The sequence below is a fragment of the Saccopteryx leptura genome, chromosome 2 (assembly GCF_036850995.1).
Source record: "Saccopteryx leptura isolate mSacLep1 chromosome 2, mSacLep1_pri_phased_curated, whole genome shotgun sequence".
Lineage (NCBI taxonomy): Eukaryota > Metazoa > Chordata > Mammalia > Chiroptera > Emballonuridae > Saccopteryx > Saccopteryx leptura.
In genome coordinates, this window is record NC_089504.1 from 308,083,458 (window position 1) to 308,100,508 (window position 17,051).

A 17,051-nucleotide genomic window follows, 5' to 3' on the forward strand; every position below is an offset into this window, starting at 1 on the left:
TAATGATCAGGACCAGTTTTCTTAGAGGAAAGGATACTTCATCCATAAAGTGGTAAGTGCATTGCAAGGTCAGAGACTAAGCAGGAGCTTTTGCAAAGTACATTTTATTGAAATAAAAAGTTGTAAGAAATCTGAAAATTAGACAAAGACACTGAGAAGAAAATTGGAGAATGTAAGAATTTTGGAAAATCAATCCAGGTCTAATAGTGAACTAATAAGGGTTTAGAGAGCAAGGAAAATGAGGAGACTAGATCATAAAATAAAGACACAGCAGAAAATGTCTCCAAACTGAAAAGTGTTGGTTCCAGATTACAAATGGACCCTAGAGTAGTCAGTACATCAAATTTAGAAAAACAAAAACCTTACTCTGAAGGCATATCATTTTGCATTGTGGAATTTCACGTATCAGGTGTAAAAAGGGCATCTTAAAAGCTTCTAAGGAAAAATGAGGTTACATTCAAAGAATGGAACTTGGATATGAAAATTCTCAGCAACATTGGAAGGTATAATATAAGGAGGAACAAGATCTTAAAATTCTGAGAATTATCATTGACCTAGAATTTTATTTGTAGACAAAACAATGCAGCAAGAGGGAACAAATACTGTTTTTAGATATATAAAGTTTATTAATAGAATGTATTTGCCTCAAATAATAGAAAACAAAGTCAAAATCTTTTTTCTTGCAGAATGAGAAGTCCAAAGGTACATAATCTAGGACTGACACTGTGACTCCAGCAATGTCATGAAGGTCCCCAGGTTCTTTGTCATTTTTCTGTTTTTCTGTCCTTAACATGGTAGCCTCGTGGTGGCACGTTGGCTGGTGCACCTCAAACATCATGTCTTTATTTCCGATAGGAAAAAGGAAAGAAAGCAAAAGTTGCCCAAAAAGCTCCCTACTTATACTTCATTGACTAGAACTATGAAACCTTCTTCAGGCAAGTCTGGGAAAGCAAGCAGTTAACTTTCCCAACCTATATTTATGTAGTACACTGGGGCAGGGGCTTGGGAATGGCTTTTAGGTCAGGCAGCAACAGTGTCTGCCACACAAGACTAAAAATATGATAGACCCCACTGAGATACCACCTCACACCTGCCAGAATGGCTGTCATCAATAAATCAAGTGCTGGTGAGAATGTGGAGAAGAAAAGGGAAGCCTCATGCACTGTTGGTGGGAATGCAGATTGATGCAGCTACTGTGGAAAACAGTATGTAGGTTTCTCAAAAAATGGAACTGCTTTTTGATCCAGTGGTCCTACTTCTGGGAATGTATCCTGAGAAACCGAAATGCCGCGGACCAGCGCGGCTAGTAATTCTGGTCCTGAGGGAGAACGATGCGGAATTAAGAAAATAGACTCACCGAGAAAAGAGGATGGGATCGGGAGGCCTCTTCAATGCTGATGGTAATATCGGAGAGCCCAATAGCCCCAGTTTGCTTTATTATATAGCCATATGCAAATAAGGAAGTCTTTGATACAAAGTTACACATCTGAGGCAAAAACAGGAACTCTCTTAAGGCAAAAACTGGAATCCCCCCACCAAGCATAAGTTAAATCAATTAAACATCTGAACAAACAAAGGGTGAGAGGAAGGGCATGTAAATTGCTTCCAGCAACTTAAGCAGGCAAGTGAAGTGAGGGTATGAGATGAGTACAAATATTCAGCTTCATAGCCAATATGGAGGTGGTAGGGAGGAGAACTTAGCCTTTTGCTAAGCCTCGAACTTACAAAGGCTTTTTGCCAGTTGCAGTCTACCACATCAAAACACTAATTCGAATGAATATAAGTACCGCTACATTCACTAAAGCTTTATTTAACAATAGCCAAGATCTAGAAACAGTCCAAGTGCCCATCAGTAGTTGAGTGAATACAAAAGCTGTGGTGTTTATACTCTGGAGTACTACTTGGCCATAAGAAAAGAAGGAAATCTTACTGCTAGTGACAGCATGGGTGGACCTGGAGAGTATTATGCTCAGTGAAATAAGCCAGTCAGAGAAAGACAAGTACCATGTAATCTCACTTATATATGGAATCTAATGAAAAATAAACTTATGACCAAAATATACATGGACCAAAAGGAATGGATTCAGGGAACAGAATGACGGTTGTCGGGGAAGAGGGTGGGGGGCTGGATGAAAGAAGGTGAAGGGATTATGCAATAAAAACTCATATATAGCCTGACCAGGCGGTGACGCAGTGGATAGAGCGTCGGACTGGGGTGCAGAGGACCCGGTTCGAGACCCTAAGGTCGCCAGCTTGAGCGCGGGTTCATCTGGTTTGAGCAAAAGCTCACCAGCTTCAGCCCAAGGTCGCTGGCTCAAGCAAGGGGTTACTCGGTCTGCTGAAGACCCACGGTCAAGGCACATGAGAAAGCAATCAATGAACAACTAAGGTGTCGCAGTGCGCAATGAAAAACTAATAATTGATGCTTCTTATCTCTTCGTTCCTGTCTGTCTGTCCCTGTCTATCCTTCTCTCTGACTCTCTTTCTGTCTCTGTTAAAAAAAAAAAAAAAGAACTCGTATATAACACACAGACACAGCAGTGTGTGGAGAGACAGAGGGGAAGGAGGGTGGGGTAGATGGAGGTGGGCAAGGGGGAAAAGTGGAGATGGAAAGAGTTTGGGGTGATGCACACATGGTGCTGTGTGCAGATGTTTGTTTGAGTTGTACATAGCAAACCAAATAAGCATCTAGTTCAATTGGAGCCGGAGGACATAGGAAAGAAGACCTCTCTTCCTCACCCAAAGTGAGGTTTCCAGATAAAAGTAGATTCAATAGGTATGTTTGAGCATTTAGAATAAGAAGTTCTTAATAGGTAAATAACATCTGATGTAAAAGATTAAGGATTGGAACTTAATAGGAAAAGAAAAAAATTATATGAAAAGAGACATTCACAGTACATTTCTTGGCTCTACAGCAGGGGTCCCCAAACTACGGCCTGCAGGCCGCATGCAGCCCCTGGAGGCCATTTATGCGGCCCCCGTCGCACTTCTGGAAGGGGCACCTCTTTCATTGGTGGTCAGTGAGAGGAGCACATTGACCATCTCATTAGCCAAAAGCAGGCCCATAGTTCCCATTGAAATATTGGTCAGTTTGTTGATTTAAATTTACTTGTTCTTTATTTTAAATATTGTATTTGTTCCCATTTTGTTTTTTTACTTTAAAATAAGATACGTGTAGTGTGCACAGGGATTTGTTCATAGTTTTTTTTATAGTCCGGCCCTCAAACGATCTGAGGAACAGCGAACTGGCCCCCTGTGTAAAAAGTTTGGGGACCCCTGCTCTACAGTGAGCAGTATTTCTCTAATGATCATACAAAAACTTCAGTTTAACCAAACTGAGATAAAATTTAGTGGGAGGATAGAGTGCGAGGAGTGGAGGGATGGCATCAGTGTAGTAAAAACCTTCATCTACTGTAACAGTGAGTCAGTAGGTGTTGTGTAAAGTAGCAGCTTAAATATATTATTTAATAGAAATGTGGTGCGCTGGCTGGATGGCTTAGTTGATTAGAGCTTTGTCCCAAAGTGCAGGGGTTGCCTGTTCAATCCCTGGTCAGGGCACATACAGAAACAGTCAATGTTCCTGTCCCATTTTCTCTCTCTCTCTTCCTCTCTAAATTCAATTTCTAAAAAATGTAAATGTGGAAAGAAATGTAAGATGACTAATAATGTTACTTATTCTGTAAGTTTGTCTACTTTATAAAATTTCTTTTTTACTCATTTATTTTCTGCTACCATAGGATAGTGTGGAGGTATTTGATTTAATCTTTGATTCCTCTAACTTTTAATTAAAATAAACTGGGAAGAAAGAGGTAATACTTCCCTACAATCCTAATGTAGCTTTACCTGAAAATAGTGAAAATAGTAGTTGATTTGATAAAATATGTTGGAAACTGCTATGCACTGACAGCTAGGAACACAGTGGGACAAGGTGACTGTGGTATTTCAGAGAGCTTCTTATCTAGCTAAGTGATAATATTTCTAATGGATTATAGTAGCTACTCTTTAGACTGTACCGTATGCCAGTCACAAGCATGGTGCTTTCTAAATATCTCTGATTGGTGGTATTATTTTCACTTTCCAGATGAGAAAAATTGAGCTCAGTGAGGTAATATATTCAGAATTACACAGCTGAAAAAAGAACTGGAATTTAGAAGTTTGAGTGCAAAGATTTTTTTTTTTCCTCACTACTCTAAGCTGCTTCCCAAGATTAGAAAAAAAAAAAATGGCAGACAGTAATAATGGCAGAGAATTAGTTAAAAAAAAATTACTGTCATAGGCCCTGGCTGGTTGGCTCAGTGGTAGAGTGTCAGCCTGGCATGCAGGAGTCCTGGGTTCGATTCCTGGCCAGGGCACACAGGAGAAGCGCCCATCTGCTTCTCCACCCCTCCCCCTCTCCTTCCTCTCTGTCTCTCTCTTCCCCTCCAGCAGCCAAGGCTCCATTGGAGTAAAGATGGTCCAGGCACTGAGGATGGCTCCATGGCCTCTGCCTCAGGCACTAGAATGGCTCTGGGTGTAACAGAGCAACGCCCCAGATGGGCAGAGCATTGCCCCCTGGTGGGCAGAGCGTCGCCCCCTGGTGGTCAGAGCATCGCCCCCTGGTGGGCGTGCCGGGTGGATCCCGGTCGGGCGCATGCGGGAGTCTGTCTGACTGCCTCCCCGTTTCCAGCTTCAGAAAAATACACACACAAAAAAAATTACTGTCATAAATAGACTTTAATGACTGTCATTTGAAGATTTTAAAACATGATCTGTATAATGTTTCATTCGTGGTTATGACTAAATTTAGAACCAGTAAATTGTAGTAATTGTTTTTTGTTGTTCAATTTTGTTTTTATTATAAAAGTAATATTCTCATTTTAGAGAATTAAGAAAGTATAGAAAGATTATAAAAAGAAAATGTATGAAACTATTCAGATGTAAGCTGTTAATATTTTTGACTAGTTCCTTCTATTCTTTTAAATTTACTTGTTATATGAAATTTAGCACAATTTTACATTCTGCTATTTCAAAATTTTTATTAAATTGTCATTTCCCTCCATCATTATAATTTTATTATCATGGACTAGACATATTAGTAGAAAAGTCAAATGGGTTGATTTTTCTAAATTACTGCTATAATCAACTTCCATGAAATTAGAATCACCAATTTTGCTATGTGTTCTTTAATTTTTAATTGGTTTATGGTGCATTATCCCACAATACAAACAGATTCATTCATTCAATATATTTTTTGATTATCTACAAGCATCCAAGTTTGACCCTCTTATTCCTTTATCCCAGCATATTTCAGTGCCTTCTACATGCCAAGTATGTTTTATGGACCTTATGTTACAGAATTTCTTCTCTAACAGGACTCACATTCTAGTGGAGAGAGAGGGCTGCGTAAAGAAAAAAATTTGGATGCTGTGATAATGAATCACCTGGGAGGTCCCATTTAGATAGAGTAGGTTGGAAAACCATCTCTGTGGAGGTAATCTTTAAGATTTGAGACAAAAAGTAGAGAATTAGGAAGAACCATGTTAAGAACATGACAGAAAAGTAAGTATGATGGTCCCAAAGTAGGAAAGAACTTAACATGTGCCAGAAACAGTTGGGATGCATATTGAGAGTGAGGGCAGTTGGTGTGAGATAAGATTGAAGAAATAATTGGGTCTGATCATTCAGTGCCTTTTTCAAATTCAAGAAGTTTGACTGTTTTTGTCCTCAGGATTAAGTCTAAACTTAACCTGACTCACAGCTTCCTTAATGGTATACCAGCCCCAACATGCTTAGTTCCAGTCCCATTCTTAATATTCACCCACACCTTGCCACCAATTCTTTGTTTTGTGACCACTGACTATTAATTCTTTACAGATAGAATGCTTTTCCTTGCCTTTGGTTTTTGCCCATGCTGTTCTCCCTACCTGAATCACTCTTCCCTCCACCTCTAAACCGTAGTTAACTGTGCCCTTCTTTCAGATCTTAGCCTCTTGACCACTTTCTCCTGAAATTCTCTTAAGTCCTTAAACCCAGCTCAGGAACAAAAGCATATGGTCCCAACCTCAGTTATTAACACAATTCTAGGTACTCATCTGGTGGTATAATCTTGACTGAAAAGTTCAGCTGAAACACATAGACTTTATTTAAGATTGCCTAAGGAGCATTCAGCCTTTCAGTACTCTAGATATCAAATATCTGGCACTGGAGTCACTGTTCAGAAAACCTCACATCAGAGAACTGTGGTATAGTGCAGCAATTTTCAACCATTTTCATCTCACAGCACACATAAACAAATTTCTAAAATTCTGTGGCACACCAAAAAATATATTATTTTTTGCCAATCTGACAAAAAAAAGTAGATATAATTTTGATTCATTTACATGGACAGCTGTTGCTATGTTGGTTGTCATTTTTTTACTTGACAATCTAAGGGAAAAGAAGTCAGGTATTATTGCATGTTTTAAAAATTCTTGTGGCACACCATTTGAAAATCACTGGTGTAACTGTAACCATTTTATGCTACCATAGAATTACTTTTACCTGATTTTTATTTTTATTTTATTTATTTATTTATTTATTTTTTCATTTTTCTGAAGCTGGAAACAGGGAGAGACAGTCTGACAGACTCCCGCATGCACCCGACCGGGATCCACCCGGCACGCCCACCAGGGGCGATGCTCTGCCCACCAGGGGGCGATGCTCTGCCCATCCTGGGCGTTGCCACGTTGGGACCAGAGCCACTCCAGCGCCTGAGGCAGAGGCCACAGAGCCATCCCCAGCGCCCGGGCCATCTTTGCTCCAATGGAGCCTTGGCTGCGGGAGGGGAGGGGAAGAGAGAGACAGAGAGGAAAGCGCGGCGGAGGGGTGGAGAAGCAAATGGGCGCTTCTCCTGTGTGCCCTGGCCGGGAATTGTACCCGGGTCCTCAGCACGCTAGGCCGACGCTCTACCGCTGAGCCAACCGGCCAGGGCTTTTACCTGATTTTTAAAAGTCCATGTAATTTAATTTTATCTTATTTGCAAGTCATGAAAAGTCCTTTTAAGGACAAGGCAGCATACTGTTTAAATTTTCACATTATTTAATATTCTTAGAAACACCAATTTCATCCCATTACTTGGATTATCTGTAGTTTAAACATTCTGTTTATGAACTGTTCTTCTAAAGCTTTTTTTACTATAGTTAATTACTGTAATTTGAGGTGGACTTCACATATAATTACTATGTTTATCCATGATTCAGTAATGTGCGTTATTTATTAAAACTGCATTTATGATATGAGTTTCAAATTGGATTGTTTGATATCAAAGAAATTTGAACTATTGAAATTATCAATTAGATGATATATCTAATTCTGAAATTGCTGCTGCTTATAATGTTTTATTTTGTCAGATACTATAAATCTCTTAAATGATTGTTCTTTATAATTATGTAAATAAATTATCTTAAGAGCTGAAGAAACCTTAACTCTCATTTTTTAAACAGAGTATAACAATTGTGTGCTCCCCTCAGAAGAAAATTACAATTTAAATGAGTAGATTAGCAGATGCCTAGAAAGAAGGGATTTATTAGTATTGTGTCTAACACATACATAATTAACATCAAAATTCAGCACATCTAAAATTTGGGTTTGTTTCTGAATAACTTTTGGCAATAAGTCTGGGAACACAAGGGTTTTAGCAGACTCTCCATATGTAAGCTCTGTGTTTAACACTAATTGAAAATTATGTTTAGAAGATAGTCTGTCTACCACCAGAGCTTTATGGTTTGCTATAGAAACTCAGTCTATTATAATAGGATTACTTTCTCATATCCGTGTTAAATTCAAGGTAACAAACATATTGTATCTTCATCATTTGCCAGATGCTAAGTCAAGCATTGATGATAAAGAGCTCTTACAACCCAATCCCTGTAGTAGTTGTGTGCTTACTTGTCTTGTTCCTTAAATTCGGTTTACTTTATTTGCCCACATCTGCCACTGTTTATTCGCTTCCTTTCTAACCATCGTGGCAGATTGGTATAATTGAAAGAATAGTAAACTGAGAATTAGGAGACTCAGTCTCATCTGGGACTGCCACTCATCCCTTTGAAATTTTGGCGAAGTGTATAACTTTTCCTGACCTGATTATTCATCTGAAAATGAGGGGGTTTGGATTGGACCAGTTGATCTTAAGGCCTCATCTAGCTCCAAAATTTTGACAGTTAAATTTCATTCCCTTCTGCTGTTACCGGGTTGTGAAACTAACATCTGAGCCCTGTGTTAGTTACGTCTGCAAGATCTGATTTATCTATAAACATTTTCATAAACCTTAGAAGCAAAATCTCACTGATTTTGCATTTCAGCCCTAGGAATGTGCTTTTATTGTGCTTATTGACATCGTGTATTTTAAACATATAAAGTTTTAATGTTTTTTTACCCCTTTAGACTTTTATCAGTTAATAAGGCCAATTCATCAGTACAGAGAAGATTATGGGGCTAATGATTTGCTATGTTAACACAGATTAATTTAGCTAGGAAACAGTAGTACTTATTTTCAGTCTAATTTGGCATCATTACTTTCTATTTAGCATCTTTTATATTTAGTATGACATTATTCTGGTAAAACTGGATTATGTACTTTTTTCCTGTCAACATTATTGGAAACAATAACTTCGCATAATTTCTACCTTTTATTCTCTCCAGGAGTGTTTTTTCTAGTTGCAAGCTCATCAAAGTACAGTATTCATATTTTTAATATAAAATTTGTCATTTGATAGTAAATGTGTATTAAAGTTCACCTTAAACATCAAACATGCAAAAACACTAACAACAGTTTTGAAAATAAAAGGTAATGAAGTAGTCATTAACACTACAATTTATATGTATAAAACTGTAGTTTTATACAGGTTAGTGGAATGGAATAGTACAGAGTTTAAAAATATCCCCAAATACAAATGAGAATTTAGTATAATGACAGAGTGGTATTTCTACTTAGAGAAGGAAAATGGATTATGCAATAAATGACATTAAGATGTCACTTAGAGTTGGTAAAAATAAAATCTGGGTCTCTGATGTCTATGTATCACAAACAAATGTTAGGTAGACTCAAGTTTTATGCTTAAGAAATTATAAATCTAAATGTTTTTAATAACTTAGGATTGGGAGAAGACCTTTCTAAACATGACACAAACCCTCAAAGTTATAAAGAAAGAGACTGGGTTTTTTTGTAAATTAAAAAATTATATATGGAAAAATACTTGTATTAAATAATAAATGACAAACAACTAAGACAGCTATAAACTGTAGACTACTATAAACAGAAAGCTCTTACAAATCAATCAGAAAGGGATAATCCTCTAGTAGAACAATGGAAAATGACATGAATATCTAGTTCAAAGAAAAAAAATTCAAATAGTCAATAAATTTACTTATGTTAAGATGCTCAGCTTCTTTTATAGTTTTAAAAATGTATATTAAAAGATCACTCACTGAATGTTGATGTCTATTAAAATATAAACTGCATATACTCTTTGGCTAAGCATTTTATTTCCAGGAATTTTTCCTACTCATATGCTTGTACAGATGAGTAAAAATAAATTATATAGAGATATTTATTGCAGTATTTGTGAGAATAAAAAATCTGGAAACAATTGTAATTGTCCATTACTTGGTAACCAGTTTAACAAATTATAATCTATTCAAAGAGTTAAATTCTTTGTAGCTTAATATAACTGAGATCAATAAATGTGCTGAGTGTCAAAAGCTAGTTGGAATTTTACAAAAAAATAAATAATGAGTGATAGAAACCCAGATTTAGGTAAAATAATGGAGGTTTTAAACTATAGTTATTGCTACAGCTTAATAGTGTCTCATTTAACATTTAAAATGTCTTAAATTTATAAGATAAGAATGTGACACTGTTGATTGCGATTGGCCTTTCTTCTTAATCAAACCATGATTTGTTCAATGGCTAGTTGTCCAGCTGCAGGGGGTGAATCATGATTAGTCTCAAGCACTCATTGTTCCTTTGCGGGATTAATTTCACTTCCCCTTCCTTCCATGTGACACAGTTCTGTCCAACGAGACATAAAGAAAGTCTCCGAGAAGACATTTGAACTTGTGGTGAACACACAATATAATATACAAATAATTGATATATTATAGAATTGTATACCTGAAACCTATATAATGTTATTAACCAATGTCACCCAGTAAATTCAGTTTAAAAAAAGACATTTGAGAAAAATATCCTCCCCAAGGAAGTAATGCTTAGAGGTGATACTGGCAACTTTAAAAAAATGAGAGGAAGGTCCAGAGAATTGTAGTGATGTTAGCCTAACATAATGATTAGGTTGAATTGCTAAAATCATCCTGGAACTGTCTACTTGAAAAATTTTGTTTTATGAGCTAATTAATTAATGATTAATTATTAATCCACTGTTTTGCAGGTTTTCTGTTATTAGAAGCTGAACATATTCTAACAGAATTTTTAAAAAGCCATTTTTATTAAATTTTATATTCTTGTAACAGTTCAGAAAATTTTTTTTCACATATTAAAGTAGTTCATAATGACTATGTCCATTGGATCATGAAACAATAATAGAGTTCAGGTTTGTTTTTGAATTAATGCAATCTTTATATTTTTCTTGGGAATTAAAATGACAGAATTAAAAATATTTCTGTCATCATTAAAAAATTATTTTTATTTATTGATTTTTTGGGGGTGGATAGAGAAACATTGATTTGTTGTTCCACTTATTTACACATTCACTGGTTGATTCTTATGTTTGCCCTGACTAGGGATCAAACCCACAACCTTAACATATTGGGACAACATTCTAACCAACTGAGCTACCTGAACAGGGCTCTGTTAATATTTTATCCTGCACTTAAGGTTTCTTTATAACCTTATTGGGGCAACTCTCCCCCTATTGGGGAAACCAAATAAAATAATTAGTTCTATCCCCGGTCAGGGCACACACAAGAATCAACCAGTGAATGCATCAATATGTGGAGCAACAGATAGATGTTTCCCCCTTCCTCTCTAAAATCAATTTTTAAAAACTTAGAAAGAATGAAAAAAAATGTGATTCAAGCCATCAGATAAAATATTATTTGATTTCTCTTTTAGCTGTCTTATTTCAAGTGTTAAAGATGCTAAAGAAAAACATAGAATTAAAGGAGTAGCATTGTAATTTCCTGGAAAGACTGTAAAAATAGATTGGCAGTAATAGTTGTTTGTTGTATCATTCTTACTCTATTTTCTCAGACAAGTGTCCTTTCAAAGTGTGTTCGTCATTAACATATGATCTTGTTTACTGATCTGTTTGATTAATTTCTCCTTGTGAGTCATTTTATAAAGACTGGTTAAGATTCCTGGCATTTAATCAAGTTTTTTGGCAGTTGAATCTAAAAGCTTTTAAAATACTGTATGTTGCAAATCTCCTATCCTTTCTCCCTCCCCCTGCTACCACCCATTAGAAACTATTAAATTGAAAAGATAGCCTGTTTTCTTCTTCTTTTTTTTTTTTTTTTTTTTTTCATTTTTCTGAAGCTGGAAACAAGGAGAGACAGTCTGACAGACTCCCGCATGCGCCCGACCGGGATCCACCCGGCACGCCCACCAGGGGCGACGCTCTGCCCATCCTGGGCGTCGCCATGTTGCGACCAGAGCCACTCTAGCGCCTGAGGCAGAGGCCACAGAGCCATCCCCAGCGCCCGGGCCATTTTTGCTCCAATGGAGCCTTGGCTGCGGGAGGGGAAGAGAGAGACAGAGAGGAAAGCGCGGCGGAGGGGTGGAGAAGCAAATGGGCGCTTCTCCTGTGTGCCCTGGCCGGGAATCGAACCCGTGTCCTCCGCACGCTAGGCCGACGCTCTACCGCTGAGCCAACCGGCCAGGGCCCTGTTTTCTTCTTGAGAAGAAAATTAATTCAGAAGACATACTAGTACTTACAGCATGTTAGAATGAAAGTTTCTTTCTTAGTTTTAATCTTCAGGTCTTTATGGTTTTTGATAGTACCATTTTTGTTCTACCAGTTTTTATTTTTATGAAATTATTATAGGAGTAATGCAGTGTGCATGATTAATAAAATAGAATTCAAACAATGTAAAGTGCTATAAAATGAAAAGTATTTCTGGCAAAGTAGCAAACTAACACAGGCTGTGATTTTCCTCCCCAGAATCAACTCTGGTAAAATAAGGAGAGGCAGAAGCCTTCAGAACTTACTTAAATAAGACAGAAGGCTCTCTCTCTCCTAAACTAACTTGAGTCAGTTATTGTTCCTTCACTGTAGAAACTAGCATGAGTAACCTATACTGCTAGTGCCAGAATCCAAAGAACAGCTTATGACAGTGCACAAACCCTACTGGAACTAAGAATTCATGAAAATAGATGTGGAGTGGCTGTCACCAGAAAGGGACTGGGACCAAGGTGGGTCTTCCCTGGCACAGTCTGGAACATGTGGGTTCTTGACTTCATACAAAAAAGATTTCATGACACAAGTCCAGGTGATTTTGAGAGGAAATTTATTAAAGCTGGGGCACAGTGAAACAAAGGAAGGGTTTAAGTTAGAAGGGGCGAGATCACAGCAACAGGAGTGAGCCTAGGTGAAGTTGCCATGGCCCTTTGGAGACAGGAGGAAGAGTCTAGCCTAGCTAGGTAAGGCTTCCTTGGCTGTTTAGAAACAGTCACAGATGCAGAAGTGAGCCAGCTGGGCTGTGTGGACTCAGGAAACAACTTAAGAGGCAGAAGAAGGGCCCTTGGAGACAGGTTCAAGGGGTTAGCCTTGGACAAGCTGCCTCTGCCCACTGCTCCCCTGATTGCAAGTCTCATGGGGCCCCTCAGAGCTTAGGAGAAAGAAAAGAAAGATACAGTACACGCCTGAGGAAAGAAAAGGGAAGGAGCAGGTGTGCTCAGCGTGCACTAGGTCTTTTGTCTTAGAATTTTATCTGTTTTCTAAGTGGGAGTTTTATGGGTGGTTTAAAAAATGTCATCGAATTGGGGCTGGACCGAGGTCCAGTGGTACATGGTAGTGGAATTATCTTAAGAAAACTTAATGCACAAAGTAAAACACTAGGACCAAAATTCTAAGCAATAAAAATAGTGTGGGAGGAGAAATGAGGCATGATAGAAATCTAAGAATTGTGATTAGACTTTGAGGGAAGAAAATTCTCTGTATTATTAAAACTTTTTCATTTCAGAAGGTGTTATACAAGGCTCCAGATCTAATGGGTCTTAATTTTCTTGCAGGCTTTCTTGTCCTGCCCTGTGTCACTGCCACTGTTTCTTATATCCCATGTCATTCTTCTTGGATTCCTTTTTTGTTTGTTTTGTTGAAATAGCTCCTCTAAGAATTTTTTCATATGCAGTCATTGATACAAACTTCCATATTTCTCCTGATCCAAAAATTTCATTTTGCCTTGTTGGGTTTGCTAGTTTAACTGGAAATAGAATTTTAGTTCCCTATCTTTTTATATTACTCACAATTTTAAAGTTATTACTCCATTGTTTGTTTAGTTTTTTGAGCATATGATGATTCTTCTATAAGAAATATAATGTTGAAACAACATTTTTTCAGATACATGGCAATTACATTGTCAACCATAAAATTATATTTTAACTAATATTTCCAAACAACAGTGATAAGAACAGTTTGCATTTGCCATATCAGTGTTTTACAAATTTCTGGGTAATGTGGAATGATCATCATTCATTTAATGGTTTCTTAAAAATATAAAATGTTACTAACTCTGTGAGTTCAGTCCACTTAGGAAAACATGCGGGGCATATTATAGACCAAAATGTTTTCTTTTTTTCTTAGAAATTACATCATCAATGTGCATCATAAACAAATATTTTAAATGACTCTGACCATATTAAACAAATTTGTTCTGGTTTTTGTTACATTTTGTTTTTCCAGGTCAAGATTTGAATATTTTCTCTCTGCTATTAAATTAGAGCTGTTAAGCTATTGCCCTTTTCCTCAGTCAAAATGACTATACATTCCTCCTTCTGTCTCTTTCCAGCCCCATCCTTGTAGTTACCATGTCTTTATTCTGTTAACAAATAGTTGATAATTTTTATATATCAGGCAACATTTTAGGCAGTAGGAACAAAAGAGTGATCCAAACAGCCTCGACCCTTGTAGAGCTTATATTCTAGAGTGGGGAGAAGGTAATAAACCATGTTTATTGTTTAATATAAAAGTTATGTTGTATGTTAGAAAATAAATGCTGGGTAAGGATGTATTAATCTTTAACAGAGTAATACTAATCTGTTATCTAATCTAAATATTGTCATCTTATTTTTCCTTTCATTTTATAGTTCCAATGACAGGATTCACCCAGAGAGCAACCATTGATCCAGAACTGAATGAAATACATGTCTTATCAGGACTCAGCAAAGACAAGGAAAAGAGGGAAGAGAATGTCAGAAATTCATTCTGGATTTATGACATAGTCAGGAATAGTTGGTAAGGAGCTCTAGTCTGTGTTGCAATTCCAAGGTAACATTTACTTGAGGTCATTGGTTTATTCAAAAGAGGAGAGAACTGGGCCCTGGCCGGTTGGCTCAGTGGTAGAGCATCGGCCTGGCGTGCAGAAGTCCTGGGTTCGATTCCCGGCCAGGGCACACAGGAGAAGCGCCCATCTGCTTCTCCACCCCTCCCCCTCTCCTTCCTCTCTGTCTCTCTCTTCCCCTCCCGCAGCAAGGCGCCATTGGAGCAAAGATGGCCCGGGCGCTGGGGATGGCTCCTTGGCCTCTGCCCCAGGCGCTAGAGTGGCTCTGGTTGTGGCAGAGCGACGTCCCGGAGGGGCAGAGCATCGCCCCCTGGTGGGCAGAGCGTCGCCCCCTGGTGGGCGTGCTGGGTGGATCCCGGTCGGGCGCATGCGGGAGTCTGTCTGACTGTCTCTCCCCGTTTCTAGCTACAGAAAAATACAAAAAAAAAAAAAAAAAAAGAGGAGAGAACTGGAAGCTTGTGTTAATTTGAGATGTCAAACGTTTAAATGCTGATATTGGAGGAAAAAGTCAAAAAGTGCCCATATATACAATTACATTCAGTGAATGGATTTTATATTTGAATTGTTCAGTTTGTAGATGGTCCTGGTCTGGAAGTCAAGAAAATTATATTTTAGTCTAGGTTTTACTACTAAGTAAATATATGAACTTGAGAACAATGTTTTTTTAACATTCGCAGTTCTTAGTTTTTACATTGCCCTGGTGAGGTAGGTCTGTAGGTTAGAGCATTGTCCCAGTACACCAAGGTTGTGGGCTCAATCTCCGTTCAGGGCACATACAATAAATAACCAATAAATGCATAAATAAAGTGGAACATGGAATAACAATAACAACGAAAACAAAATGGTTTGACTAGAGCAGGGTGAGGGGCATTATTATTGATATTTCCATTTTTATGCCAAGACCTTTTTATTACGGAGTACTTCACAGAATTGGTGTTGTCTATTTTGTTTTGGAAAACACCAGCCTAGAGGATCCATATCTAACATTCTGTGATTACTGTATAAGTGAATAGTCTACAAAACAGAGACACTACAGAGAACTTCTTTCATTCAGTAATGGAGGGTGCTCAGCAACTAAAGAATTTATTATTTTCTAAGTCTGATATTATTTACAGTGAAAATGAAAACACTCTGCTGTAGTTATTATTGTGAATAGATGGCTTATTAGATCTTTTAACCTTTGGTTTGAGCCTTCATAAATGCTATTTGTGATTTAATTTTCTTTTTAAGTGAGAAGGGGGAGATAGACTCCCACATGTTCCCCAACCAAGGTCTACCTGACCATCTTGGGCCAATGCTCAAATCAACCGAGACATCCTTAGTGTCTGAGGCTGATGTTCAGACTAACCAAGCCATCCTCAGCACCTCACAACTGGCTGTGAGAGAAAAGTACAGAGAGAAGAGGGAGAGGGAGGGGAAGAGAAGTATCAATAGATGGTTGCTTCTCATGTGTGCCCTTACTGGGAATTAAACTCAAGACGGCCACATGCCAAGCTGATGCTCTATCCCAGGGGTCAAAAACCTATGGCTTGCGAGCCAGATATGGCTCTTTTGATGGCTGTATCTGGCTCGCAGACAAATCTTTAATAAAAAAAATAATGTTGCCTGACCAGGTGGTGGCGCAGTGGATAGAGCGTCGGACTGGGATGCGGAAGGACCCAGGTTCGAGACCCCGAGGTCGCCAGCTTGAGCGCGGGCTCATCTGGCTTGAGCAAAGAGCTCACCAGCTTGGACCCAAGGTCGCTGGCTCCAGCAGGGGGTAACTTGGTCTGCTGAAGGCCCACGGTCAAGGCACATGTGAGAAAGCAATCAATGAACAACTAAGAAGTCGCAACGCGCAACGAGAAACTGATGATTGATGCTTCTCATCTCTCTCCATTCCTGTCTGTCTGTCCCTGTCTGTCTCTGCCTCTGTAAAAAAAAAAAAAAAAAAAAAAAAAAAAAAAAATAATAATTTTAAAAATATAAAACATTCTCACGTATTACAATCCATTCATTTCCTATCGCTCATGTTCATGGTTGTGGGTGGCTGGAGCCAATCACAGCTATCCTCCAGGACAACACCAAATTTTTATTGGATAATGTGTAATGTACACGGGTCGTTGTATGGCTCTCATGGAATTACATTTTAAAATATGTGGTGTTCATGGCTCTCTCAGCCAAAAGGTTCCCGACCCCTGTGCTATCCACTGAGCCAACCGGCCAGGGGTCAGAACTTTTAAGATTTGATGTAAACAAATGTATAATTGTTTTGTTGGTAATTAGATATGTAATTGATTTTTCTCTTTACAATTGTATTAACCTTATGTGTACTGCTGATTATAGGATAGCATGCCTTAAAAGCAATGTCTTACAGGTCTTGTGTCTATAAAAATGATCAAGCTGCAAAGGATAATCCAAGTAAAAGTCTTCAGGAGGAAGAACCATGTCCAAGATTCGCCCATCAGCTTGTGTATGATGAGTTACACAAGGTATGCTAAGTGTATTGACCTGTAAATTTTCCTACCATCTGAAAGACTCCCAGAATATATCTGTTTCTGATTATTTTAAGTGGATTTGAGCAAAAGGTTATAATACAT

General features: G+C 38.1%; 1 protein-coding gene across 5 annotated transcripts in view; it reads left to right on the plus strand.

The window, feature by feature from the left end:
- The window catches only part of MKLN1 (muskelin 1), a 324,611-nt gene that overhangs the window by 281,578 nt on the left and 25,982 nt on the right, over positions 1-17,051 (plus strand). For all 5 annotated transcript variants that reach the window (XM_066362718.1, XM_066362717.1, XM_066362716.1 and 2 more), the window contains 2 exons: positions 14,279-14,426; positions 16,829-16,943. In XM_066362718.1, coding sequence (XP_066218815.1) covers positions 14,279-14,426; positions 16,829-16,943 — 263 coding nt within the window. The remainder of the gene's footprint in view (positions 1-14,278; positions 14,427-16,828; positions 16,944-17,051) is intronic.